Source organism: Prionailurus bengalensis, chromosome B1 (genome assembly GCF_016509475.1).
Source record: "Prionailurus bengalensis isolate Pbe53 chromosome B1, Fcat_Pben_1.1_paternal_pri, whole genome shotgun sequence".
NCBI classification, from domain to species: Eukaryota; Metazoa; Chordata; class Mammalia; order Carnivora; family Felidae; genus Prionailurus; species Prionailurus bengalensis.
This window is the reverse complement of record NC_057344.1, coordinates 6,886,868-6,914,679: the sequence shown is the minus strand read 5'-3', so window position 1 is coordinate 6,914,679 and position 27,812 is coordinate 6,886,868. Positions and strand designations below refer to the sequence as shown.

Sequence of the window (27,812 nt, the reverse complement as noted above, 5' to 3'; positions counted from 1 at the left end):
TCCTTCCGACCCAAGACATTCCTGAAAAGGCTGTCTGCTCCCACGTAGAGCTAGAGTTCTTCCAGTTTCCTGCTCATTTGCCACTCCTCCGTGTGGGAGCACTGAGATTGTTTCCAACTCCTTCCCCTGCCGGTGCATGTTTGGATATCACCGAGAGTCCCCACACGCACATGTTTGGGCACATGTACTTTACCAATACACAGAGAGTAGGGAATGGGATGATGGGACCGTGAGTCCCAGGCATTTTCACAGGGACTCCCCGTGCTCTGCCTTGTTTCCACCTTCATGCCTCATTGGCCACTTCCTCTGACCCTTTCAGGCTCTGAGAGTGCCCAATGATCCTCGGTGCTGATGGAGGGGAGAAACCCTCCAAATACCCAGCATAATCCACACCTCTCCAATAACATCATGACAGCCAGCCAGCCTTAAAGCTCAGGATTCTGCAGGTCAACGGGAACGCCATACCCCATGAATACAGCCAGATTCATGGTCCCTCCACATGTCCCGATCACACCCACCTACAACACACAAAATGTGGCCTAGAAGGGACTGTGAGTGAGTGAGTAGTGAGTGAGGGCCGGTGAGTGTGCCCGTGGGCAGGCGTGTATCTCAAAGCCTGTAGTGGGATCCCTGCACTGCTTCCTGAGACCTCTGTCCCTTCTTGTTCTTCCTCTTGGTAGCTCTGGCTCTGCCGGTGAGACAAGGGACTTGGTTAATGGCCGTTGCCCTCTGAGGTGGGATGTCCCTGGCTGAACTGTTGAGCCCGTGGATGTTTGGCTCACGGTGATCCTTTCCCATCTCATCTCTGTATTTGGACTGGTGAATGAGGACTGCGTCGGGGGGAAGAGCCAATTCTAGTTTCCTGAGATTTTAGACTGAATAGAAATGAGCCACATGGAAAGATTTGGACAAACACCAGCCTAGACCTGACCTATGTACAAGTAAGTTTGATCCGCAGATCTGAAGGTCCTAATGAGCCTGCTGGGGAGATTCCAAGGCAGACCATCCTCGGCTAGGAAAGGGTAACTGATAGAAAGACACAGAGCTTGTCATGTGCAATCCCCATCTCCAGAATAGTGGCTCCCCCCCCGCCTCCCCCCGCTGCTTCACCACACCTCCAAGGATCCACTTACCCTAGGATCTTCCTCCACTGGCCTGGGAGTCCTGCACACCATGGATACCCTGTGTTGCCTCTTCATTTTGGGGCATTCAAGGGTCTGTAAAATTCCTGCTTGGTGTGACCTGCTGCCATCTACCCCACCTCCTTGGAGGGTCAGGTCAGCCTTCCGCGGATAGGGATTTCTGGATTTCCTGAGTCAAAAGAGAAAGGAGAGTCATATTCACATAGATTCTTGACTCTTTCATGTACCCCTTCTCCCAACAAGCATGAGGGGGCATCATGACCTCCAGGTCAAATACAGTCTTCACCCTGCATGACCTCTCCTTCCTGCATGTTCTACACAGTCTCCTGAGGACCCATTACCAGCAGGAAAGCCTTAGGAAAGGCAGGGGAGATGGTCTTGAATGACTCATTGGAGAGACTTTCATGAAGTCTCTCAACTGTACTCTGGTATCAAAACCACAGGAAATACTGCCCTGACTTACACGAGAAATACTGCCCCAACATACACAAGTATGCTTGACTCTCAAAAAACGGAACTGCCCATTTGACATAAAAGGAAGCCATTTTCAAATACAAAATCAATTCCAAAAACCTAGTATCCCTTCTGCTAGATTGGAATCTTCCAAAGTGAATATCTGAACTCTTTTATTTATGGTTTCTTTCCAGGTCCCCACTCTGAATTTCCTTGTAAACCATGGGAAATGAATATCAAAACTCTGGTGAACTCGGAGTGAATTTTTTAGGCTTTCAGACCCCATGGCGAAATGGAGCAGGATGCTGTCGCTGCTCCCGCATGCCCCCACACCAATCAGACTCTGGGGTCCAGTTCCTTTGGAATCTGAACCTCATGTCCTCAGGAACATTGAGAGCCATCCCTTTCCTCAGTCTCTGCCCTCAGAATCCTCTTCAACACTAAAGAGTCCTTCACTTGGTGAGTAGAGGCACACCACAACCCCCATTTCCTCCCTGTCCTATTTCTCTGCCAGCTTGCGTGAGGCCCAAATCGTCCCAACCCACCTGAAATGCAAATATGCTCCTCCTGTGTATCAGGAGACATCCAGAATGGTGTGTGGCAGGCAGACTCCAGTGGAGGAGACTCAGCATCTGGCATGCCCAAGGGCCGGTCAGTGAGGGACACTGCCTTCCTTCCCAGACTGTTATACTTGGCCAAGGTCATGTGACCTCTTAGGCACTTTAATCCCATCTATCCTATCACCTTGTTGCTCCTCAATTCTAGACCCTATGAAGTCATCACTAGCTATTAGACACTAAGTACTAGATACTAGATATTACACACTAGGAACTAATAGGAACTCATAGGAACAAATGTGCTTTAAAAATAAACAGAGAGTAAGGAATTCATTGATGGGAACTTGAATGTCAGGCATTTTCTCACGAACTTCAGGTGCTTAGCCTTTTTTCTACTCTTCAGGCCTGACTGACCACTCCCTACATCCCTTTCAGCTCTGATTGGCCCCCAATTCTCCTCTGTGTCATGGAGGGGAGAAATCCTCCAAATACCCAGCATAATCCACACCTCTCCAATAACATCATTACAGCCAGCCAGCCTTAAAGCTCAGGATTCTCCAGGTCAACTGGAACGCCATACCCCATGAATACAGCCAGATTCATGGTCCCTCCACATGTCCCGATCACACCCACCTACAACACACAAAACGTGGCCTAGAAGGGACTGTGAGTGAGTGAGTAGTGAGTGAGGGCGGGTGAGTGTGCCCGTGGGCAGGCGTGTATCTCAAAGCCTGTAGTGGGATCCCTGCACTGCTTCCTGAGACCTCTGTCCCTTCTTGTTCGTCCTCTTGGTAGCTCTGGCTCTGCCGGTGAGACAAGGGACTTGGTTAATGGCCGTTGCCCTCTGAGGTGGGATGTCCCTGGCTGAACTGTTGAGCCGGTGGATGTTTGGCTCACGGTGATCCTTTCCCATCTCATCTCTGTATTTGGACTGGTGAATGAGGACTGCGTCGGGGGGAAGAGCCAATTCTAGTTTCCTGAGGTTGAATTCAGACTTGGGACGGTGGCTTTCTTGGAGGAATCTCCACTGGTCTAACGTGATTGCTGGCAGTGGTGTCTCTTCCACGTGATCCTCCAATGGTGGCACCTCGATGTTGGGGTCAGTTTCAGGCCCCCCTTGGGCCGCAGCCGCGCCTGCGTGGTCAGCCCGGAGGGATGTGGATTCCCCAGCACCTGGCTCACTCGCACGGTCTCTTTCCAATTCACTCTTCTGGATGTAAAAGAGGACATAGGCGTGTTGGCTCAGGGCAGACGTCGCATCACTGGCGGTCACCTTCGCATCATCCATTTTGTACCACTGGCCGTTCCCAGCTTTGATGTAACAGAAGTATGTCCGCTGTGACAATTCCAGCCTGCGTGCACCAGCACGGCATAGAGCGCATACGTCAGCGACCCCCCGTTCTGCCCAGACACGTAGCGTTGCATGTCCAGGTGCTCAGGATATTGCACTTCCTTAGCCAGTTTGCTGCCCGTGAAATGGCAGAATCGTTTCAAGACCAGCATCAGGACCTTGGAGCAAGTGTGCAAAGTCAACGTCTTGGAAGCAGGTACCTTGTCGAGACAAGTACTACAACGATAGGCATTTTCGCCATGCAACTGTTCGGGCTTCACCAAGTGTTGCAAAGCTTGGCTCACACTCTGAGCTGCCCCGATATCCAGGCTAATGTCCAGGTAAGGGTCCAAAGTGCTGGAGACACCCTGGCAGTGGAGACACTGGATTTGAGACCTCCAGTACCCCCCAAAGATTTGCCGGATGAGGGTGGCGTCCTGAGCCTGAGGCTCTGAAGGCTTGTCCTCACGCAAACACGCTTGCTTCATAGCATCCAGAGTGAACATTAGAAACTCATGGGCATCTTCATGCTGTGTGTGTGGAAGACAGGAATTAAAACCCAAGTGAGTATAGTTTCCTAGGACGTTGGCTGTAAAGGCTATATGTGCTGGACTGTCGCTTAAATCACAATAGATTTCTATCTTTATTGTTTCGGTCAATGTCCTCTACTAGCTGCTTAAATTACATAGTCGGGTAATTGTCCCTTGTAAAACTTTTCCTGTATTTTTCATGGGTTAAAAACAGGGGTTTCTTGGCCTTCTCAGCAAGGCAAATTTGGTCCATATGCTGGCATCCATTTGTAGCCAAGGTGCAGTGGGGAAGTGGGGACACGTTAGAGTCCCTCCGTCACAGACCCTTAGTTGGCTGGTTGGTGATATTAGCGATTTTGTTTGAGGTATGCTTTGGGTCGCTTTGACATGTCAGGAACCTCTGTCATATCCTGCGTGTGGGACAACACTCAGGATTCAGGGGGGGATCTTTGAGGTAATGGCAACATGGGAGGAGCATGGGAGCTTCCCTTTGATCCCCAAGGACTCTCCCTTGGGATGCCTTTCAACCCACTGGAAAAAATTTGACTGCAAAATTTAGGAAAGGTTGGATCTTCTGTAACACTGCATGGCCTTAGCAGGATCTAGCAGTTAGATCTCTTCCGCAGGAAACAGGGCAAATGGGCTGAGGTACCATCAGGCACCATCAGTTCATCCTCCCACTCTCGCGGTAAGGGAGCAAAGAGCACCCCCTTGGACTGCCTACTTCCTATTTCCCCACCAATGTTCCAGGTAAAAAAATTGACAGTGGGGAAAATTTGTCTTAAGTGGACCCAAGGGAAACATATTCTGTATTTGAACTAATTTAAGTTTGTTGGTTTAATTAAGATAGACCTGTCTTTAGAGTTATGAGCATTAAATATGAAACTGTTATTCTACCTAGGTTTCCTGAAGGTCAAATAAGCTCATGTTATCTCTGTTCCAATTTTTTAGCAAAAATATGACTTAAAGTCATGGTTGGAGTGTCTGGGTCGCTCAGTCAGTTAAGCGTCTGACTTCGGCTTAGGTCATGATGTCACAGTTCGTGAGTTCGAGCCCTGCGTCAGGCTCTGTGCTGACAGCTCAGAGCCTGGAGCCTGCTTCAGATTCTGTGTCTCCCTCTCTCTCTGCACCTCCCCCACTCATGCTCTATCTCTCTCTGTCTCAAAAATAAATAAATAAACATTAAAATAATGGTTAATTTTGTCTGTCTCAAACTTTTCATGGGTAATTGTTAAGATAGCTTTCAAAGTCTTTGGTAACCTGAAACTTTAAAGTTTTGTTTGGTTGATAAATTAGGATTAAATTCATTGGACATGTGGGTCTTTTCCAAACAGAATGGAATGCTAAAACATTAATTACTGAACGTAGGTTTGTGCTTTTGACTTACTGACGAGAAAGTAGGACTATTTGGGTCTGTTAGTAAACATGCTGTGTGCTTAAATGATTCATAAATTTGCCATCTAAAGAATTCTAGTAACAGTTCACAATTGGTTACTACTATGCTTTCACTGGAGACTCAGGTGTCTAAGAGTTAAAATTCTGCTAAATGTAGCTAAGACTGATGGAAATAAGGGAAACAGCTCTGTATGTAAAAAAGCAGATGTGTAAGAAAGATATAAGGAATGGAAGTACATTTTTGTTGAAGGTAAAAGAAAGTAATTTTGTCCTAAATCAGACTGGTTGTTTGAAGAAAAATAGCTTGGGACAAAATCTGAAGGCAAAAGAAAGTTGTAGAAGGTTCATGACTGAAAATCTTTGGAAAGGAGTGTTATGTGTGGTCAGGATGGACAAAGGTTGCAATGAATGGGTTGTTTTTTTTTTTTCAACGTTTATTTATTTTTGGGACAGAGAGAGACAGAGCATGAACGGGGGAGGGGCAGAGAGAGAGGGAGACACAGAATCGGAAACAGGCTCCAGGCTCTGAGCCATCAGCCCAGAGCCTGACGCGGGGCTCGAACTCACGGACCGCGAGATCGTGACCTGGCTGAAGTCGGACGCTTAACTGACTGCACCACCCAGGTGCCCCACAATGAATGGGTTTTAAAAGTACACTGGTATAAGATCTGCTTTTCTCTCTGTTCAAAATACAAAGTTTTCTTGGACTGTTGATCTGCTCTTGGTACGAATAATGGAAACAAAGTTTTTTTTTCTTTTTTGTCTGCCAGGAACACCAAAGCTTTATGTTTCCTTTTTATCAGGTCTTTTATTGCTTAGTTAAAATTCCTCAATGGTAAAGGAACTAAGTTTTGCTAACAACTGTATAACCCTACATATTTGCTTTTGAGATTTTTTTTTCCATCTTGGTTAAATACATAATTTAAAGTTTTAAGATGCGTAATGATCTATGATCCTTTTTAGGATGTGTTTTATAACTTTCTAAGGTTTAACAAATTTCCCAGGATTCACAATGTAAATGAAGTCTTTGACCAATTAGGCCTCTTTTGGTATGCTAAGTTACTCTGGAAACACTGTCAAACAAATACTGGTATTGCTTGGGCAAATGCTGTAACTGCTCAGATTTAAATGCAATTCCTAAAGTTTTAATATGCTTTGGTAATAAGGTCTTCACTTGATATTCTGATTATTGAAGTGTTATGTGTCACAGAAATAACCGAATTTCCTTATCGATTGCAACATAATGAACTCTCATCAGATTGTTAACCATCTCCATTTCTGGGATTTTGTCATTTATAATTATTCTGATGCTCTTACAAAATCACCTTCAAGATTTATAAAAAGGCCTTTTAGGACAAAGACAGGTATTTAACATCTTTAAAATACTAAAACTAAAATGGGTGAGAATTTCCAGAAGTAAACAGTTGCATTGAAACTGAACAAGAGTTAGTAACATGGAACTAAATGAACTGAAGAAGATGGTCTTAGTTTTGCAGCTCTTGTTTTGAAGTATTGCTAGTTCTCTAATGTTTGCTCTTCTGGATTAAGGAAACTTTCTCTTAAGATACCCATGGTATACAAAAATAGGATAAAGTATTCATTTGTCAACAAACTAAAGCATCTAACTTTTCTCTCTACCTGAACCACAAACCCAATGAGTGTTCTTTCTTCCATGGCAATCATACTTATTTGCATAAGTTCAATAAGAATCTGTTCCTCTTGTAACAGGACACCATTAGAAATACTAGTTATTTTACCAAGGCTTTGACTGGAATGTCATGATTGAAAGCTACATGCATAGACTCAGATATGACTATACAGCTCTAAAGAACTGATACTGACCTTAGGAAACATGGAGCCATATAGCCCCTCAGAAATGTTGGCCTGATAGCTTGCTTACAGAGTTCCCAGCAGCCTTACCGGCTGAGTAAAGAATGTCAATTCCTGGCAAGTGCAGGAACATCAGCATATCTTGGGGACCTTGAAAAGAGGAATTCGCCCAAATCAAGAGGCATTGCAGGCATGCCTTATGGCAACTGCTTGGCTTGGCTTCTGTCCTGGAGAACCTCTAATAGTTCAGTCTAGAGATTCCTTATAAAAAATTCCAGCAAAGCAAATTTTAAAATATCTATATGACCAATCGCTGTTCTTGCTGAACTTATGTAAATAATTAGGCCAAATTTATTAAACTGAACTTGTTTAACAAGCAAATTAGCCTTAATTTGGTTATCTCTGGAGATGAGGGTTCTTAGGTAGAAAAACACTGCCTCAATAATTGCATCTTTATGGATGTTAAATTCTAGTTCCGATTGTCTTTAAATGTTGTTTGCCAAGGGGCACCTGGGTGGCGCAGTCGGTTAAGCGTCCGACTTCAGCCAGGTCACGATCTCGCGGCCCGTGAGTTCGATCCCCGCGTCAGGCTCTGGGCTGATGGCTCAGAGCCTGGAGCCTGTTTCCGATTCTGTGTCTCCCTCTCTCTCTGCCCCTCCCCCGTTCATGCTCTGTCTCTCTCTGTCCCAAAAATAAATAAATGTTGAAAAAAAAAATTTTTTAAAAAAATGTTGTTTGCCTAAACTAGACAACTTGAGGTAAACTTCAGAAAAATTGTCACAAATAGCATAGGTATAGACAATCTTCTTGATGGTTATTCTGTGGGGATAGTAACAGGACCCCATGGGTATATTACTTAAACAACTGGAAAGGGGATGGATTCCCCCAACAATTGTATATAAAAAGACTTTTCTCACTGTAGACCTATCAATAGATAAAGACTATAGTGCTTTATTAAATCATTCACTTGAGGCTAGGTTAATTCATGAATCTCTAAATATGCAAACCATATCCTCCCTAAACCTGAACTGACAGTTCTTAGAAACCCACTCCATAAAAACCCAAAGACTTCGTTTATTTAAAAGAGTGACATTCTAATACAGAAGGGAACTAACTCCAAAATGGAAGGGCCCCTACCGGGTCATATTAAATACTCCCATTGCGGTAAAGATAGACGGCGCTCTTCATGGGTTCCTATATCTAAAATGAGACCTGTACCCCCTTCACAAAAAATCAACGAGCAGACAAATGTGCTTTCTCATTCTTGTGAGTGTCACACTTCTCTTATGATGGTGGTACCTTTCTTTTTCATTCTCCTTCCTCCAATTTATACTAACAATTCCTTTCTATAATGGACACGGCATTATGCCAAACTATAAAATCAGACAGCTTGCTGGAGATGTGCGGTTTCACCCACGTCAAGCACATCTGAATTTTCGTGGTGCGTTTCACCTTTACAAGGTACTGATTGGCAACCTGTAGGTACTTATATGTCAAAAATAATATATAACATTATATTAACATGTTTGGGGATAAGTCTATCACTCATCAAAATGTTTCTTCTTGGCCCATGATCAATAAGACTTGGCATTTACCAGGACATAACTGGACTTTTTCAAACCCTCAAACTGTTAATATAAGAACTGATTTTACAAATCCACAAGTTAATACCTGCCAGTGAGTGCCCAAGTTACAAAACCCTACTTATCACTGTACTGAGGATGGGATGTATCAAATTGGGGATGCATATTTATGGTTCACACCCACCATTGGTCGGCTCAGTCAAAAAGGCAATTTTATGCTGGAAACAAAGAAATCATACATATGATACCCGGACATATATATGATACAATATCCAGGGTAGCTATAGAAACGTGCTCCCAAACGGGCATACTTCAGGCTACCGACTGGCTTGCTATTGATTGAATAAAGCAACATGGAATCAGATGGCTAGCCCCAAATGGAACCCACTGGATATGTGAAACTAACCTATGGCCCTGGCTTTCTCTGGGATAGGTAGGTCACTGCCCCTTAGGATTTGCCTGGATTCATGGGTGCATTATTAAACAATCACTGCCCCAGCTAACTTCCCAAATGTAAAACAAACATACACACGATCTGTTTTCCAATGGTATGATCGTTTGGCATCCATTTTTGCTCCACCCGTGGGGTTAAAAAGTGTAATTTGGCATGCGAAAGCCCTTAACAAATACATCATAAGGGCACTCAGTGACTCACAAAATAGCATCTCCTTACTCAACACTGAAGTCGCACAGATGCGCAAAACAGTTCTACAAAATAGAATGGCATTAGATGTTTTGGCTGCTGCACAAGGTGACATTTGTGCTCTCATAAAAACAATGCTGTGCATACATTCCAGATTACCGTGAAAGTATTTCTGGATTTCTAACCGACATGAATACTCAAATTGGTGCTTTAAACAATCCCTCTCTTTCTTTTAGTGATTGGTTAAACTCTTGAGTGGAGGCTTTTGTCAACTACCAAAGACTTTTATTAGGGTTTCTTTCTAGTTATGCTAATTATGCTTTGCTGTTTTCTCCCATGTCTCTCTGCCTGGTGCAAAGACTATATCACTATGATAACTTCAAGCCAACGGATGATCCTTTCTATTCAAGGAGGATCATGTATGTTGTCCATGTTGGATTCAGCTGCCTCCATTTTTTGTAACGCCCCTATATGTTCCCCAGCTGATCAGTATTGACCCGTAGGTAGGGACAACTCTACAGCCCTAGTCAGCAAGAAGAAGCTACAGAAGATGAGACCTTCCACCTTCAGCAACCTTAAAGATTTAAGGGTCAAAATTGTTCAGGGCGGAGATGATGACGGACCATCAGGCAAGCTGAGGGGGAAGCAAAAGTTAGCAACCCCCCCTACCCCAGGTGGGATGTGTGTGACATTCCTCAGGCACTCCTGGCTGCCCAAGGACAAAGGGAAGGAAAGAAAACAAGTGGCTAACTGAGAGAGATCACAGTCATACACGACCTGAGTGTCTACCAGTTTACAAATGTCTTGGTAAATTACAACATCACCCCTCCATAGCGATATGGAGAACAGAGGCAAGAAGGAAATGGCAGGTAAAATTAAATTTCCTCATAACCCGCAGCCCACTGACAAATACTTGAGACAAATAAAGAGTAGAACATTTCTCCAGGAACACCCTACTGGCCTGATGTTAATGCCTTACTAGAGAGAAGACAACCTTAGCTGGATACTAGCAAGGCCTCTGTTATCCTAGGAGGTCTCGTTAGCACATCAAAGTCTCACTGAAGGCCTCCTTTTGACTTTAACTTCCCAACTTCATAGTACCTAAGGAGCCACTCTTCATGACCCCAGGGCGGCTCTTTCTGCCCATGGGGCCTGTCTCTGTGCTTTAATAAAATCACATTTTGCACCAAAGTCTTCTTCATGAATTCTTTCATTGCCATCAGCTCTGAACCCCACAAACACCTTCCCATCACCCCCAAAACCTCATCACTATCACCTCTTCCATCAGACCCCTGGAGGTCCAGGTAACTTTATTTGCATATCAAGGCTCTGGGCTGTTGGAATGCGAGCCTCTGTCAACCGACCAGCAGAGGGTGACAAAGGCCAGCATGGGAGCCTTACACTACTTTTGGGAGGACCTAGAAAATGCTGAAGTTTCTGGAGTAGGGGGGGCAGTCACCAGCCTGTGCCTTCCAGTGCTGCACCTGCCTTTTTCTGGAGCAAATAATGAGGGAGCATGAGGCAGGCTGAGGGGCAAAGCACAAGCTAGCACCCCTCACCCCCACCCCAGGCAGGATCTGTGTAATATTCCTGGGACATTCCCAGCTACCCAAGAACAAAAGGAAAGGGTTTGAGTGTTTGCCATGGTAATGTGGGAAACTAAGGCAAATGAAAAATTAAATTCCCTTACTGCCTACAGCCCATTGACAAGTCCTTGAAACTGGCAGAGTGACCTCCCTCTAGGAGCTCAGCTGCCTTGATGATGGCACTTTGCTTGGGCAAAAGAGAAGCTTAGCTTAACATTATCCCAATCTCAAAGACCCTGTAAGTCTACTTCCTTTATCTCAACTGCTCCAAGATAGATGCTGGCAATCAGACTCCAAGCTTATTGCCACCCCACCCCCCCCACCCCCCCCACCGCCGGAGACATCTGGAGGGTCTCATGAGCGAGGTTTTATTAATTGATAGTAAGTGACATTTCCCTAGAACCAGCTAGCCCCTCAAGGCCCTGGAAACTTTGCTTCCAAAATATCTTACAGACTTACTCTATCCCTGACCCCCTCCCAACCTGAGGATGTATAATGGGTTACCCATCACAACCCCATGCGGCTCTTCCTGCCCATGAGTCTTGTCCCCATGTTTAATAAAATCACCTTTTTGCACCAAAGATGTCTTCAAGAATTCTTTTTTGGCTGTCAGCTCCAGACCCCATGAACCCCTCATCACTCAAAAACTTAAATCAATGAGGGGGCTTCAAACATTTCCAGGGACTCAGGCTGGCTGAGATTGCCCAGTGGTGGTTCCCTGACTCTGAGTTGAGGTAGAAAATTCTAAGGATACTCAGGCAAGCATCAACTCTTTCTCCAACCTCTCCAGGAAGGCAAGAGCTGTTCCTTGGCCCCCAAGTAGACTTAGAAAACATTTTGATGACTCTGGCCATCCAAGAACAAAATCCCTATGTCTTCCAGCTCATCACAAGACTTATCTGGGCCTTTGGGAAATCAGTGGGGGGTGGGGGGGGGGCTTGTAAATTTTATTAGAGACTCCACCAGGTCATGGGAACCCTGGTTGCATCCCGAGTTTTAGCACTGTCATTTCGCAGGGTCTGAACTGAAGTAGACAATTCTGAGAATACTTCAGCAGTGGGAAACTTAATCGTTTTCAGGAAGACAAGAGTGATCCCTGGGCTCCCAAATATTCTTAGAAAACTTTGTGGTGGTTCTAGTGGACCAAGGATGCCTGGAAATTGCCCCAGCTTGCTATGTGGAGAGGGTTTCTAGGAAAAGGTTCAGAGGGAACACCAGGCCCAGCCCAATATGGAGCAGGAGCCTGGAGTAGATGAAAAGAGAAGATGGAGGTAGGTGGGGAGGAAACCTGAGATCCGTGCACAGGGCCAGTCAGTCCTGACTCTCAAGGTACACAAGGACAGCCCTGCCCTTGTCCTTACACCCTCAGAGTTCTGGCACATCAGTAGTCAGTGCTTACTTTATGATGATCGTCACACTGTTCAGAAAGTGCTACGGAATTCCTTTCCTGCCCAACTTTATATTCTCCGCAGGGCTCATTATTTTCTCGTTTTTCATGTATCTGATTTTAGATGTACTCCTTTCTAATTCAATCCTAAACTTTCTGCCCATTGCCTGAACCTCGTCTTTAAAAGTTTATTCTGATCAGGTATGTCTATTAATCTCATCATCTTGTAGAACTGTCTCCTAGAGATGTCTGAGGTGTCCCAATCAACGTTGTTGCCAGCTGTGCGTGTTGCTCACTGCCACGTTGAGGGGGCCCTTCATTCTCTTCCTGGGATTCCCACAGGAGTGCTCTCCTGAGTCTCCTGTTCCCACGTTGTGTTGGTTCCCTATTGTCACTGTCACAAATTACCATCAACTTAGTGTCTGAAAACAACAGAAATGTATTTCTTTTTTTACAGGTTTGAGGCCTGAAGTCCAAAATGAGCCATTTTGATGGTTTCAGAGTGGCATCTCACTGGGGACACCCCTGTCTATTAAGGGATCTGTTTCTTACACACTCCTTTGTCTCATCTGGTGAAAACACTTCCCTGCAGTGTTCACAGTTGGCCTTAGCCCTTTATAAATCCAATGACTTTGCTGAGTGAAATGATAAATGGAGAAAATAGAGAAGTGATTTGTCAGAGTTGTGTCATTGAAGATCTGGTAGGATCCTTGAGAACAGAGACTGTAGCTCATTTGTCCATATGTTCTCAATGTCCGGTACATAATAAACATCACCAGCACCAGCCCCCTCTTCATCCTTATCCTCCCCTCCCCCACCCCCATTTGGATTTACTGCCCTTAGTAATTAGGCACTATTGTTACCTCTGTGTCCTCTCCCTACCCTTCAGCAAATCCTAAGGTTCCTGTTCTTTAAAACAAACAAATAAATATCCTACTTCAAGTGTAGTAATGTTGCTTATTTCTCCTTGAATATACTTGGCCAGGAGTTTTAGGTACTGGCTCTTCTTTATGCTTCTTTATGCTTTTGGTCATTTCCTTGGCCAAAAGCTGGCGCAGGCTGCAGTAAGGCATGTCTGGGCAGGATGGTTAAGATCTCTAGTCCCTGTTTCTACCCTGAATGTAGAAGGGTACACTCTGTTTGGGAGTCAGCTGGAATCTCCGTGTGCAGGTTCTGTTCAAAGAGACCAGGGCTGAAAGGGAACAAGGAGAGCCAAGGGTGGAATAAAGCTCTAGGGACAGAGTTGAGCCTGAATGATCAACAGTATGGAGCTAGTTTTCTTAGACTCAGTTATCCTTACAAGTAGGTTCCTATCACTCCCCTTTGCCTGCATCCAAGAGCTTTATCATGGCTCTGTCATGCCATTATCTTAGAATCCCTAACTCTTGGAGAACACAAGCAGAGGAGGCTTGGAGACAAAAAATGATTAGGAAAATGCCCCATTTTCTGTGACTCAGACCCTGTTCAGTTTCAGTGATGAGGCACAGATGGTTCTAGACACCGGGAAAGCCTTTGACCGCTCTTCATTTCTAAGTCGGTCTTTACACAACCTAGGATGTGGTGCACGCAATCAGAAGAGGTTATTCAGAAGTGAGACGACCACGGTTCTCTCAGATATCCACTTTCCCACGGGGCCCCTTCTCGGTGTGCTCTGCGTGTAGGTAGTGGGGCTTTTGTCCTGTGTGCAGGATTCTCTCAAGCACTCAGATTCTCAAACTTATCAGGTCTTACATAAGTTTGTTTGATCCGTGGGGAGACTTGGTTGGAAAAAGAAGAGAATGGCATAAGAAAATGACAGTAGTCCTCATGGGTGAAGGTGTCCATACAGACAGTGGAAAATGGCTTCATTTCAGTCAGCAGCTCACTAGGACCAGTAGGACAGATCAGTTTGGATAATGAGGACATTTCAATACCTCCATGAGGATACCTAGGGACATAGGTGTCCCTTGAGAGCAGAATGGCCTTCAGAGGAGGACAGAGGGTCCTTGTTATTTTGGATGCTCAGTTACCCAGAATGATGAAAATGGGAATTATTGAATGGGGGAAAAAAATGTCAAATGGGAACATAAGCTACCAATACATTGGCAATAGAATGGAACAAAAGTCCTTCAGTTCAGTCATAGTGATTTAGGCTAGATTGACGAAGCAATTGGTCTGAATAGTGACGACAGGGTATTTTGCCTGTGAACTTGTTCCAGACTCCACTAACTCAGGTCATACTCAATCATCCTACCCTGAGCTCCCCTCAGGCCTCCCATGAGGCACAGAAACTGCCATGTTGTATGTTACTTTGCTGGACATATATTCATCTTCCCATTAAAGTCTGACCTTCTGTTCCCCTAGTTGAGCAAGGAGGTGAAGATTTTGTTTAGTTCCTCTCAATGTCTCCTTTTCAAAAAGTGCATCACAGTGAAATACCACTGGACCTGAAGGCAAGGCTTCTGGATTTGAGTTTTGAAGCTCCATCTTGGTTTCTAACTAGAGGTGTGGGACAAGGGTCATCTTTGAATCTTGGATGCTCCTCTGGTCAATGATCTGTAGTTGCCAAACTTCACTACATAGGAGACTTGATTGGAAAAGTGATTTTAAAAATTCAAATTCTTAGCTTAAGAGTTCCCAATACGGGGGCACCTGGGTGGCTCAGTCAGTTAAGCGTCCAACTTCAGCTCAGGTCATGATCTCACAGTTTGTGAGTTCGAGCCCTGCATTGGGCTCTGTGCTGACAGCTCAGAGCCTAGAGCCTGCTTTGGATTCTGTGTCTCCCTCTCTGTCCCTCTCTCTCTCTCTCTCTCTCTCTCTCTCTCTCTCTCTCTCTCTCTCTCAAAAGTAAGTAAACATTAAAGAAAAAATTAAGAGTTCCCAATATGAAAGCATTAAAGTGAGGACAGACCTCTGAATATTCAAAAATATTCTAGGTAACTAGAATCAGTGTGGTTCTGGAAACATCGACTTATATTATCTCCAAGGGCACTTCTAGCTGTAATATTTTCATGCTCTCACAATTCGAGTGTGGCACTTACACTTAGTTTTATGGTTGAATGACACAGCTGGGGTATGCGTGTGCACGTGTCTGCATGCATGCACACATATGCAGCAGGAAACATGGAACTACCCCTCATTCCGTGCAAAACCCAATCCCCAAATTCTAGGTAACTGAGAACAATGTCAGTGAAAAGACAGGGGTGAAGAAATGTCACAACACATTTGCACATAATAGTGAGTAATCTATGTAGATTTATGTAATGAGTAAATTGGGTGATTTGTGAGGGAACCTAAGTGCTCCTGAGGAAGCTGTTTTTAGCCCGAGTGTCTGGGTAAATGGTAACAATATTTACCAAGATCTAGAATAGTGAATGAAGATCAGTTTTGGGAAGAAAGTGATAAATTGCAACGAAAACAAGTTCCTTTGGGGTGCCTACCAGAAATCCAGTTGGGGAAGACCAATGCCCTAAAAAACTTTAGCAAGATGTTAGAGTTTGAAATATAGTGTAGGATTTTTGTCAGACAAGGCCCATTCGGGACAACAGAAATCATGCTGGATATTTAAAACAGGAAATTTAATGCAGGAAATTGGTTACACAGGTGGTGGGTGGCTGAAAAGGCACAGAGATTAACAACTACAGGCCCAGAAGAGCAGAAGGGAAAGGGGTTATAAGGGGCAGGAGCTGGAAACCCTGCGGTAAGCAGCCTACAGCTGGAGACCAGATGTGTGAGTACGGGACACCTACATCTGAGCTGGTGCTCAGACCTCTTAAGTGGGGAGCAGCACGTGGGTGTGGCTTAAGACTTGAGGAAGGAGGGCTCCGGGATTGGGGCTCAAACAGGGTGGAGGCAACCTGCAGCCAGGGTTCACACTTCTGAGAAGGAGACATAGCCAAACAGGGGCGTGGAGAGCCAGGGTACACGGCAAAGCCGGTCGTGGCTCAACTGGTCCTCTTAACTACCAAGGGGACAGACGCTGGGTGCTGCTGGTCCTTTCGAGAGACCTTGTCGGGCTGCTGAGAAAGCCGAAAGAAGCGGGCACCTGGAGCCAACCATCTGCTGCTGTTGGGGTGCCGGTGGCTGGAGCAGGAAACGGAAGCAGGTGTCTTCACCTTTCGCCTTCATTTCCCGTCTACTGCCAATGCGCTGACAGGAAGCCAGCTGGCCACGGGGTCTGGCAGATGCAGCGTGCAGGGTGTCCACACACTGCTCTAGAGTGCAACACAGAAGAGGGGCTTGGAGCCCGGAAATGCTGGTAAGCAGATGGTGCCGTGGCGGTAGGTGAGACCTTGAACCACGGGAGCATGTGGGGTCATTTAGAGAGAACGTATAACAAGGTGGATGAAACCAGGGTGTGTGCAAGCCCAGCAAAGAGGGAACAAAGGAGAGCCAGGGAGGAAGAGAAAGAAAATAGCCTAACGCTTAGGTCCTCATGGGCAGAGGAGACAGAAATGAAGGAGACAGACCTCATTGTGAAATGTTTGTGAAAGAACCCAGATTGAATGAATGCTGGCCGTGGGTCACTGGGGTTGGCCCTGGAATCTTTACTAAGAGGACAGTGGCCAGGACGTGTCTGAGAGGTCACTGGCTCCTTATAACGAGAAATCCCAGCGACATGAAGATAGCAGAGGACATTTCTGTTAAGTTGAGAAGCAAAGAGGGAGACCATATACACACTACGGTTCATTTTGCAAGGAAAGGGAGAAAAAAGGAAGGAAAGGGGGAAGAGATCTAAGTACATTTAGGTTCTGAAAGGCAGTTAGTTTTATCTGAGACCGTGGGAAAGAATTTTGGGGAAAAGCCCAGGACCTGAGCAAGTTCCTCTGATTACAACAGACAGCTTTATCTGCCCGCTCGTCTCTTACGTAGCTTTCAGATCAAAAAATTCAGCCGATTAACCATAAAGGTATGTAGCAGCACCAGAACACTGTTTTTAAAAACACATTTTTATTTCTTATTTTACAGCTTTTTACAAATTGTCTTGTCCCAGGACATCGTGTTTTATTTTGCTCTCTTATTTGCGTCTCTGCAGGAAGCAGGCCTTCATCGAATAGGTAAGAAAACTCTCCAGAGCAGAGCTGAAGGGATTTGTTTCTTCTGTTCTGGAAGGGTGTGCTGTAAATCTGTGATGAAAACAGCCTGTGAACTGTATCTTTCTCTGCCCGAAAGCGGGGACTCCAAATTTTGGCAAATCAGGGCAGAGGCGAACCTCAGTTTACCATTACTATCAGCCCCAAAAGCAAAGATCTCAGGGTCACAGAAGGAATTTTGCAAAGTGTGTAATTTTTCTGCAGCTGATTTCAGCTGTTTCCTCCACCTGCTGCTCACTGAGCTGCTAAAAGGTATTCCAGCCGGGGCGCCTGGGTAGCTCAGTGGGTTGAGCATCCGACTTCAGCTCAGGTCATGATCTCACAGTTGGTGGGTTCGAGCCCCGTGTCAGGCTCTGTGCTGACAGCTCGGAGCCTAGAGCCTGCTTCAGATTCTGTGTCTCCCTCTCTCTCTGACCTTCCTCTGCTCATGCATGCACATGTGCTCTCTCTCTCTCTCTCAAGAATAAACATTTTTAAAAAGTTAAAAAAAAAAGATTTAAAAGCTGTTTCAGCCATAGGCTTCTGTCCTCATCTGACACGCCATTTTGTACACATGCTAAGAACACAGGACCAAAAAGCCAAAGTCTAGATATGGCTATAACTAAGCTAGTACCTGTGGAATCTTCCTGGGCCTTTACCTCCTCATCTGTAATAAGAGCGTTGAATTAGATTATCTCTAGGCACCTGGGACTTGAATAGGCCACGACGGGATCAATTCTCGCGGCAAGTGGCCAGAAGGAAGATGCTACCCAATCTTTGGCCAACCTGAACTTTGACACGGGCCAGTTTCTTTGGGTCACTTCATGTCCCAGATTGGACAGAGCGTGGAGGACATTCTAGCAACTCTTACCTGTGAAGGAGACGGAGGGGTACTTGTCAGCAGTGCCGCGAAGGCAGCCATAATTGGTGTCCAGCAGGTGGTCTATTTACTAGGTGGTTGACTCTTCTTATAGCACGGATCCCAGAGTCTGAACAGCAAAAGCCAGGGTCACACATGTGTCTGAAGCCAGGACTGTCACTTCAGAACCCATCTGAACCATGGTCCCCCCTTTCCATTCTATCTGTTTTACCTGTTCATTCACGCCCTCACTGACTTCATCAGTCAATAAAATAGTGAATGGGCCCTATGCCAGCAAGTGGGGGTGCAAAGGTGAACAAGACTCAGTGCCTTCCCTCAGGAAGCTCAGGGCCTAGGGCGGGCATTTCCCTGCAGTGTCAGAAGCTGGACTGATGGCTTCATTCAAAGAATGCAAACTTTAGAGGGCAAGAGAGAAAACCCAGAGCTTTGCCACACGGAGCTCACAGCCAGAGTATCTTCGCCTCTCTTTTTTTGCAGCTGCGGCTTGGCTTGTACTTGTTCTTCCTTTTTCTTCAACAGAGTGGTGTCGGTTCAGTTCTAGCCCCCAATCTTAACCTCAAAGGAAAGGAACTCGGCTTCACGGTGACCGTCCGCTTTCAGACAACGTGGCTCTCTGTGCATCCCTCCGCTAAGTGAAGAAAGCAAGACTTCAGTTATCCAGGAATCCGTGACCAGAAAGCAACATGACATCACCTGGGCCTCACCCACAATTCCCCATTAGCGAATCTCCTGCAGACACAAAGTATGAATCTAGAGGTCAGAAAAAACAGATGCCTCCTGAACGGCTTCATCGGAGTTCAGACTCGCTGCACAATACACACAGGGTCCTTACTTGATATTCACTTCCCTCTGCCACAATCATTTCTAGGATATCTAGAAGCAGAGTATTTCTTCCTGGGAGGGAGACAGTACACTTTCTAATCCCAATAAACAGTCCTTTCCAATAAATGATCTTTTTTCATGTCTCCAAAATCAATAGGCTCCGATATACAGTGAAAGGTAAGGACTGTGCTGTTTACACTGTAGGCAGACCGATGAGAGACCAAATGCACTGCCGTGCGGTTGTGGACGATTTTAGGTGTAAAGTTAAAGAAACATGGTGCTGGTCCACACTGTAAAAAACATCAATGGAATAATGGATTTAACTCTGGCAGGCAAATTTAGAGTGGCCTCGGCCGTGGCTTTTCCTTCGGAGCAAAGAGTAAGCTGAGGAGAGTAAAAATATTTTGAGAGGAATGAATGAAAAAATTTCTTGTGGTGTGGGTTCTCAGGAGAAGTGATAGAAGGAACTGGCAGTTGCTCTCAAAAGGAACTTATTCAGGGGTGCCTGGGTGGCGCAGTCGGTTAAGCGTCTGACTTCAGCCAGGTCACGATCTTGCAGTCCGTGAGTTTGAGCCCCGCGTCGGGCTCTGGGCTGATGGCTCAGAGCCTGGAGCCTGTTTCCGATTCTGTGTCTCCCTCTCTCTCTGCCCCTCCCCCGTTCATGCTCTGTCTCTCTCTGTCCCAAAAATAAAAATAAACGTTGAAAAAAAAAATTAAAAAAAAAAAAAAAGGAACTTATTCTTGGAAAGTACAGCGTTGGGAGAGGGGGAACAGACTACACATTAGCTTCCATACAACTGAGATACTGCCATGCTGAAGAGACACTGACGCCATGCCTAGTTAGGATGCAGACCAATGGAAAGGAATTGCATGGCCTTAGATTTCTGTTCACAGTTAGAGGAAATTTTTTCAATAGTCCCATCCTGAACTGGGAATAGTCTGAGTTACAGAACAAGTGAAATTCATCACGCTTCTGGGCAATCAACTAACATGGAATATGTATCAGGGCAGCTCATAAGAACAGGAATGATGATAAGAACAGTGACATCAAAGCAATAGCAACAGTGAACTTTCTCAGAGAACAGAGGGCGTGCCTGGCTTTGTTTAAGCGGTTTATACAGAGGGATTGTTAAACTTTCCTCAAGCAGTTAGTTTTCCCCTTCAGACAATGAGTAATGGATCCTCTGGTTTTTAGCCGGACACGTGGATACTTAGCATAAGGAGTCAGCTCCTGGCCCTGTGTCCCTGTATGGCCACATGGACGAGTTTGGACCAATGGCTGGTTCTGTGCAATGTCTTTGACCATGCTCTTGACTTGCTTTTCAGCCCTTCCCATTAGAGCATCTTTAGAACCTGATAAAACAGTCCCATGGTTAGGATGCAAGGTTGACCTTCCTCTCTGGTCTCAAAATGACTTAATAGAGAAGAACCTTCCTTCTACCCACACTGGTCAACTTACCTATTTTTGGACTTTTACACGAGAAACAAATAAACTATCCTTTTTCATTTACTATCTTTTTAAGTTTCTTTGTTAAAACAAGTTAGCCTCTACTCGAATATAACAAATGTCTTAATATTTTATATTTTTAAATATATTTTAAATGTTTATTTATTTACTGCGGGGGGGGGGTGGTGAAGGACAGAGAGCAAGCAGGGAGGGGTTGAGAAAGAGGGAGGGAGAGAATCCCAAGCAGGCTCTGCACTGTCAGCGCAGAGCCTGACACAGGACTTAAACCTAAGAACCATGAGATCATTACCTGAGCCAAGACCAAGAGTTGGACGCTCAACCAACTTAGCCACCCAGGTGCCTTGAAAAATGCCTTAATCTTTAAAACCATCCTATTGTTATTACCATTTATAGAAAGAAAATTGAAGCACAAGAGTTCATACAGTTTATAAGGATTGGAACTGAGATCCAACCTCCAATGTCTTGGCATGATAGTCTGTTGTTACCTCTTGTATTGACCATTGAACTCACTTCCAGCTCTAAGATTCTGTGTAGTTGTGATGGTGGTGGTGGTGGTCCCAACTGGAGCCCATCCTGTGCTTATTGTTAGGATTCAAATGTGTCTGAGCTGAATCTGAAGACAGGGAGCCCTTAATTAATGAGTCAGAGGCCTGATGATTGGGGATGGAGAAGACAGCTTAACATGTGTTTCTCTACTTGGATCCATTGTCTGACCTCTGAAGAAAGAGAGTGGGCAGAAGCTAAGTAAGTGATTTGATTGAGACTTTGAAACATGAGGGCATGTTTTTATGCCTGTTTTCAAAAGTGCAATGTAAATACCACATCCCAGGAAGCCCCTCCTGATTCTCCAGTTAGAAAACCAAGCTTCTCTTTGTCATCTGTATCTCTTATGGCACTTATGAGAACTGTTTTGTACTATAGCTATTTGTGTATCTTCCTGTCTCATCCATTCACCTATTTACACATTTGAAATTTATCAAATCGCCTATTTATTATTCTGGACAACCTACTTTTGACCAACACAGAAATAATAAAATAATAAACTTCAAGCAAATTAAGGGTGAAGACCATTTTTGATCTCCGTTTTACTTACTTTTGATATAATGCCCAAACAATTTCTCATTAAGTGGTAGGAATACATTTCATATCTATTGGTTTGGTAGGCTTACTGAGGCCTGATTGTGTAATAGTTAAGTGTAGAAATCCAGGAACCATGAAGAACAGTGTTTCACAATACATAGGGAGTCCCCATTAGAAATGACTTCATAACAGGAGGAATGAAAGACAGTTGAGAAAGGACGGATATAAAAATTTTTTAGGGAGAGTCTTGGTTGTACCTGAGCAAAAAGAAACTATTTCAAAGGTGTCAAAGATTGAAAAGCAAACTAATCAAGATGCTACTTGCTTAAATGATATAATTTCTCACATCAGTATGTGAGAACTAGAAAGAAATTCTAAATAATCTAAGATTAGAAGATTTGGACCAACTAGTAAGACATAAAAAAATAGACTAAGAACCTTTTGAGTTTAGTTTTATTTAGGTTACAAAAGTTATACTTCTCTAAATTAACAAATGTGTTTGGACTTTGCCTCTGAAATTTCCTCTCATTTTAGAGCAATCACTTTGACATATGCTAAAGCTGTGCTGAATATTACAGAAGAAGGAAAGATCTAAACATAAAGAGAAGTCTGAAACCCCTTGGTGGAGCTTTTAGGGAAACTAACCAGATACTTCTCTGTTTGGAATTAGTCTGGCTCTGTATGGTCCCATTGTTTTTTTGTCTAAACTCAAGAAAAGATTTCCAGGGGTGCCTGAATGGTTCAGTCAGTTAAGCGTCTGCCTCTAGATTTCGGCTCAGGTCGTAATCCCAGGGTCATATGATCGAGCCCCGCCTCAGGCTCCATGCTGAGCATGTAGCCTGCTTACACTGTTGGTGGGAAAGCAAACTGGTGCAGTCGCTCTGGAAAGCAGTGTGGAGGTTCCTCAAAAAATTAAAAATAGAACTACCCTACAACCCAGCAATAGCATTACTAGGAATTTATCCAAAGGATACAGGAGTGCTGATGCACAGGGGCACATGTACCCCAATGTTTACAGCAGCACTTTCAACAGTAGCCAAATCATGGAAAGAGTCCAAATGTCCATCAACTGATGAATGGATGAAGAAGATGTGGTTTATATATACAAGGGAATACTACTTGGCAATGAGAAAGAATGAAATCCTGTCATTTGCAGCAACGTGGATGGAACTGGAGGGTATTATGCGAAGTGAAATAAGTCAGTCTGAGAAACACAGATAACATGTTTCCACTCATATGTGGAACTTGAGAAACTTAACAGAATACCATGGGGGAAGGGAAGGGGAAAAAGTAGTTTCAAACAGAGAGGGAGGCAAACCATAAGAGACTTTTAAATACAGAGAACAAACTGAGGATTGATGGGGGGGGTGGGATGGAGGAGGGGAGAAGGGGAAAATGCATGATGGGCATTGAGGAAGGCACTTGTTGGGATGAGCACTGGGTGTTGTATGTAAGTAATAAATCACGGGAATCTACCCCAAAGCCAAGAGCACACTGTATACATTGTATGCTAGCTAATTTGACAATAAATTATATTTAAAAGAAAAAAAAAGATTCTCTCTCTCTCCCTCTGCCCCGCTCCCCTACTCTCTCTCTCTCTCTCTCTCTCTCTCTCTCTCTCTCTCTCAATCTCTCTCTCTCAAATAAAATAAAATAAAAATAAGAAATAAAATGAAAGATTTCCAATAACTGGTTTGTCCCGGGACCTTTTAGGAACACAGGAATGAGTCATACATATTTCTAAAACTTCAGCTTTCTTATTAAAAGACAGATTGCCACCCTTACATCTATTAGGATTTCCCTCTTACCTGAGAAAATGCCAGCAAGGAGAATGGGAGCAGCAAAAATTAAGAAAAAGATTCTCATGGCTCCAGACATCAGGGGAGAGAGGACAAAGGAGGGACAGTTGGTAAAATCCAGCTCTTTTACCAAGAGAAGTTGATTAAACCAGGTTCTACAGCTCCGAAAGGGCTGGAAGTCAACTTTGGTTTGTAATGTTCATTAGGAAGAAACTATTTTTCATGCTCTACTGAATAGCGTGTGGGCCTCTGGGTCAGGTATTACCTAAATGAGGTTTACAGGAGAGTAAGGCAAACAACCTGTCCTCCAGCCCGGATCCCTCCAGTCTATGTCTCTGCCTAGACATCTCTTTTTTCCCTCAAGCCCCATCTCGGGTACCTTCCCTTCCAGAAGATCTATAGTCCCCATTCCTTTTCTTCTTCTCTAAGATATTACACACAACTTACTCTCTTATAAGAGGACCTAGCTGTTATTAATGGGTACCTGGTATAATTGCTTTTCCAAAATTATAGTATATGAAAATTTTTTTATCTGTCCAATTCGACTATAAACTCCACAGATGAAAACCACTCTCCCTCCATCCTTTCCTTTCCATTCACTCTTCATGACAGAGCTTTGTAGCAGTAGATATTCAAAATATATGTTCTTTGACTTATTAATAGCTGTCTAGTTAGAAGAACCCATGAATAGTCAACTAATTAATGTAGAAATTATTAAATGTTCAAAGTTTTTCATCTTAAGATGATGATGATGATTTTAAGTAGGCTTCATACCCAACATGGAGCCCAACATGGGGCAGAAATCAAGACCTGAACTGAGATCAAGAGTCAGATACTTAACCAACTAAGCCACCCAGGCAACCCTGTAAGATATTATTAAGGATAAGGGCATTATGATTAAATATGACCATATCTCATATGTTATGGGAATAGCTTTCATTCAACAAATACGGGTTGGAGAACTACCAGGTGTATTTATATGTTACTAAAAAATTTGAACTTTATCCTAAAATCAAAGGAAAGTGATTGAAGGATTTTAGGTAGGGGAGTTACTTGAAAGATTAAAACTCGAATGAGTAATTCCATTTTGAATAAAGCAGAGTGAGCTTCTAACAGGTGGACCCTCCCACCAATAACAAGTAAAACGCTGGGGAACAAAACAAAACGAAATAAAACAAACCCACAAAAAAACTACCCGAAGAATATGAAAGTTGAAATAAATACAGGCATATTTTGGATAAAATCAAAAGTTGGAAAAATGGAACAGCCCAGAGTATGTTCTCTCTGACTGCAGTGTGGCATGGAGAGGCTAAAACAAAACAAACAAGATATCACCCTCTTTCTAAACTTAGAACACAAAGATAGAGCTAAGGGAGAAGCACCACAGCTTCTGGCAATGAAAACCCAGAAAAGGGAGCTTAGGTTCTATATGGGAACTCTGCCCATAACTCTTGCTAACCCCTGAACCACGCATTCACCTTGTTAAGATAAAATGAAACTAACACGCAAACACCCCTGAGATTTGAGCCGCTGCCCATTACAGATGAGGTGATATTTGCAAATTGAGTTTAATAGAGTCACTTTCCTGTCAAATCAAAACATCAGCATTCTTCAGAAGATGTACCAGTCTTCAGATCCTTTTCAACACAACATTCACAGCGTCCTGGACATCAATCTTGTTGAAATAATCAGACAAGGACCTTAATATATCCATTTTAACACACTCCAAGTAGTAAAGAAAATACACATGCAATCAATTTGAACTCAGGAAGTCTCATTAGAGAACAGAAAATATATTAAAAAAATTTGATACTAAAAAATACAATATCTGAACAAAATTAACTGAATAGATTTGATAGCACCGAAAATATGACAGGATCAAGAGTCACTGAATCAATAAAAACTATGCAATCTGTAGATCAGAGAGAAAAAAAGATTGAGAGATATAGGCCGTCAAGGGTCTGATGGATAACATCAAAAGCTAAAGCAGACAGGTCATTGGAGTCCCAGAATGAGGAGAGAACCGTAACGGGGTAAAAAGTAGTTCAAGGAAATAATGGCTGAAAATTCCCAAATGCGGTGAAAGACACAAAATGACAAAACCAGGAGCTCAGCAAATTGCAAGGAACATAAAAACCATGCTTAGGCACAACACAGTCAAACTTCTGAAATCCAAAAAAAGGGAGAGGATCGTGAAAGCATCCAGAGAAAAGTAACACTGAGTTCAGGGAAACCGCAATTGAATTACCATCGGCTTCTCCTCAGAAACGAAAGTGGTAAGTAAGGTGAGCGGGTGCACACCCTGCTGTGCTGAAGGAAAACAAGCAGAAGCTGCCTGCCCCAAATTCCACCTGCAGGAAGAACTCCTTTAAAAGGGGAAGATAGAATAAACATATTTTCAGGGCGAAGAAAACTGAAAGTTTTCTCTACCAGAGATTCCCTAAAGGAAGTTCTTCAGGCTGAGGGGAAATGCAAGAAGGAAACTTGATTTTCAAGGAGAATAAAAAACATCAGAAATGATAAATATCAGAGGTGCCTGGGTGGTTCAGTCGGTTAAGCAGCTGACTCTTGATTCAGCTCAGGTCATGATTTCATGGTTTGTGAGTTCGAGCCCTGCGCTGAGCTCTGTGCTGACAGCTCGGAGCCTAGAGCCTGCTTTGGATTCTGTCTTCCTCTCTCTCTGTCCCTCCCCTGCTCACACTCTGTCTCTGTCTCTCTCTCAAAAATAAATAAACATTAAAAAAGTTTTTTAAATAAAAATAAATTGGAAGTTTATAACAATAACCCATTTAGGAAATTTCCTAATATTTGAAAATAAAAAAAACATAATTCTAAATTATGTATGCATCAAAGAACAAATTAGAAAACATTTCACATTGCACATAAAGAAATACCAATATATCTGAGTGCCTGGGTGGCTCGGTTGGTTAAGTGTCTGGCTCTTGATTTCAGCTCAAATCATGATCTCACAGTTCGTGAGTTCCCCACCCACACTGGCAGTGTGGAGCCTGCTTGGGATTCTCTCTCTCTCCCTCTCTCTCTGCCCTTCCTCCACTCACACACTCTCTCTGTCAAAATAAATAAACTAAAAAAAAAAAACCCAAAAAAACAATATGTCAAGTTTTGTGGGACCCAGCAAAAGAATCACAGAAATTTGTGTCCAAATGCTTATTTTAAACGATGAAAAATGTCTATACCTATGACTTAAAATTTCATTTAAAAAATTTTAAAAATGGAGAACAAGGGGAGCCCAAGTACATAGAATGAATGAAAGAGCAAATCCTATAGACATTAAAATGTTTGGAACAGATCCAAGGGAACAGGTTACCCTTCGAGGGACTAGTCAGCTCTTGAAGTTTTAGCTTCCTAAATTGGAAGATTAGTTCACTGATTTGGGATCTTTCGTCTTTTTAAATGGAGACATTTACAACTATAAATTTTCCTCTAAGCATTCCTATAGCTGCATTCCCTAAGTCTTGTTTTGCTTTGTTTTCAATTTTCATTCACCTAATATTTTCTAATTTCTCTTTCGATTTCTTCTTTGACCCATTGCTGATCTAGGAGCATGTTGTTCATTTCCACATCTTTGTGACTTTCCCAATTTTTCTCTTGTTATTCCTTTTTGGTCAGAGAGGATACTTGGTATGATTTCGATCCTTTGAAATCATTGAGGCTGGATTTTTGGCTTACCATATGGCCTATTCTGCAGATATTTTGGAAGAACGTCTACAGAACGTCTCATGGGACCTTGAGAAGAATGTGTATTTTGCTGTTGTTGGGTGGAGTGTGCCATAGATGTCCAACTGGTTCACAGTGTCTTCAGATCTATTTCCTTATTAAATATTAAAGTCCTCCAATATTTTTGTTGAATTATCGGTTTCTCCCTGCGATGTGTCAGTTCTCACTTCGTGTATTTTGTGACTCCTGTGAGGTTTATATACACTTATAATTGTCATGTTGACTCATGAGGCTTTGACTCATCTACCATTGTACAAAGTTCTCTTGCCTTTGGCTATATCTTTTTCCATCCGTTTTGATCTCTTTAGTTCCTTGAATCTAAACTGTGTCTCTGGCAAACAGCATAGAGTTGCATCTTCTTTACATACTCCATTCTGCTAGGTTCTAACTGGAGTGTTTAGCCCATTTGCATTTAATGCCATAATTGATGAGGTAAGATTTACATCTGCCACTTGCTATTTGTTTTCTAAACGTTATGCCTCTTTCCCCTGCTCTGTTCCTGCATTACTGACTACTTTTGTGTTAAACAGATATTTCC

At 43.6% G+C, this 27,812-nt stretch overlaps 2 protein-coding genes across 2 annotated transcripts; both read right to left on the bottom strand.

Moving 5' to 3' along the window:
- Window positions 1-1,396: 1,396 nt before the first annotated feature.
- Window positions 1,397-18,409, bottom strand: LOC122468512 (ubiquitin carboxyl-terminal hydrolase 17-like protein 13). The gene is given in 5 exon segments (XM_043555163.1): window positions 1,397-3,481; window positions 3,484-4,147; window positions 16,472-16,629; window positions 18,122-18,154; window positions 18,382-18,409. Coding segments are annotated over 5 exon segments (1,488 nt in total). The 3' UTR covers window positions 1,397-2,876.
- Window positions 17,913-26,060, bottom strand: LOC122468498 (beta-defensin 107A-like). The gene is given in 3 exon segments (XM_043555140.1): window positions 17,913-18,907; window positions 18,909-19,077; window positions 23,507-26,060. Coding segments are annotated over 3 exon segments (378 nt in total). The 5' UTR covers window positions 23,616-26,060; the 3' UTR covers window positions 17,913-18,807.
- Window positions 26,061-27,812: the final 1,752 nt, after the last annotated feature.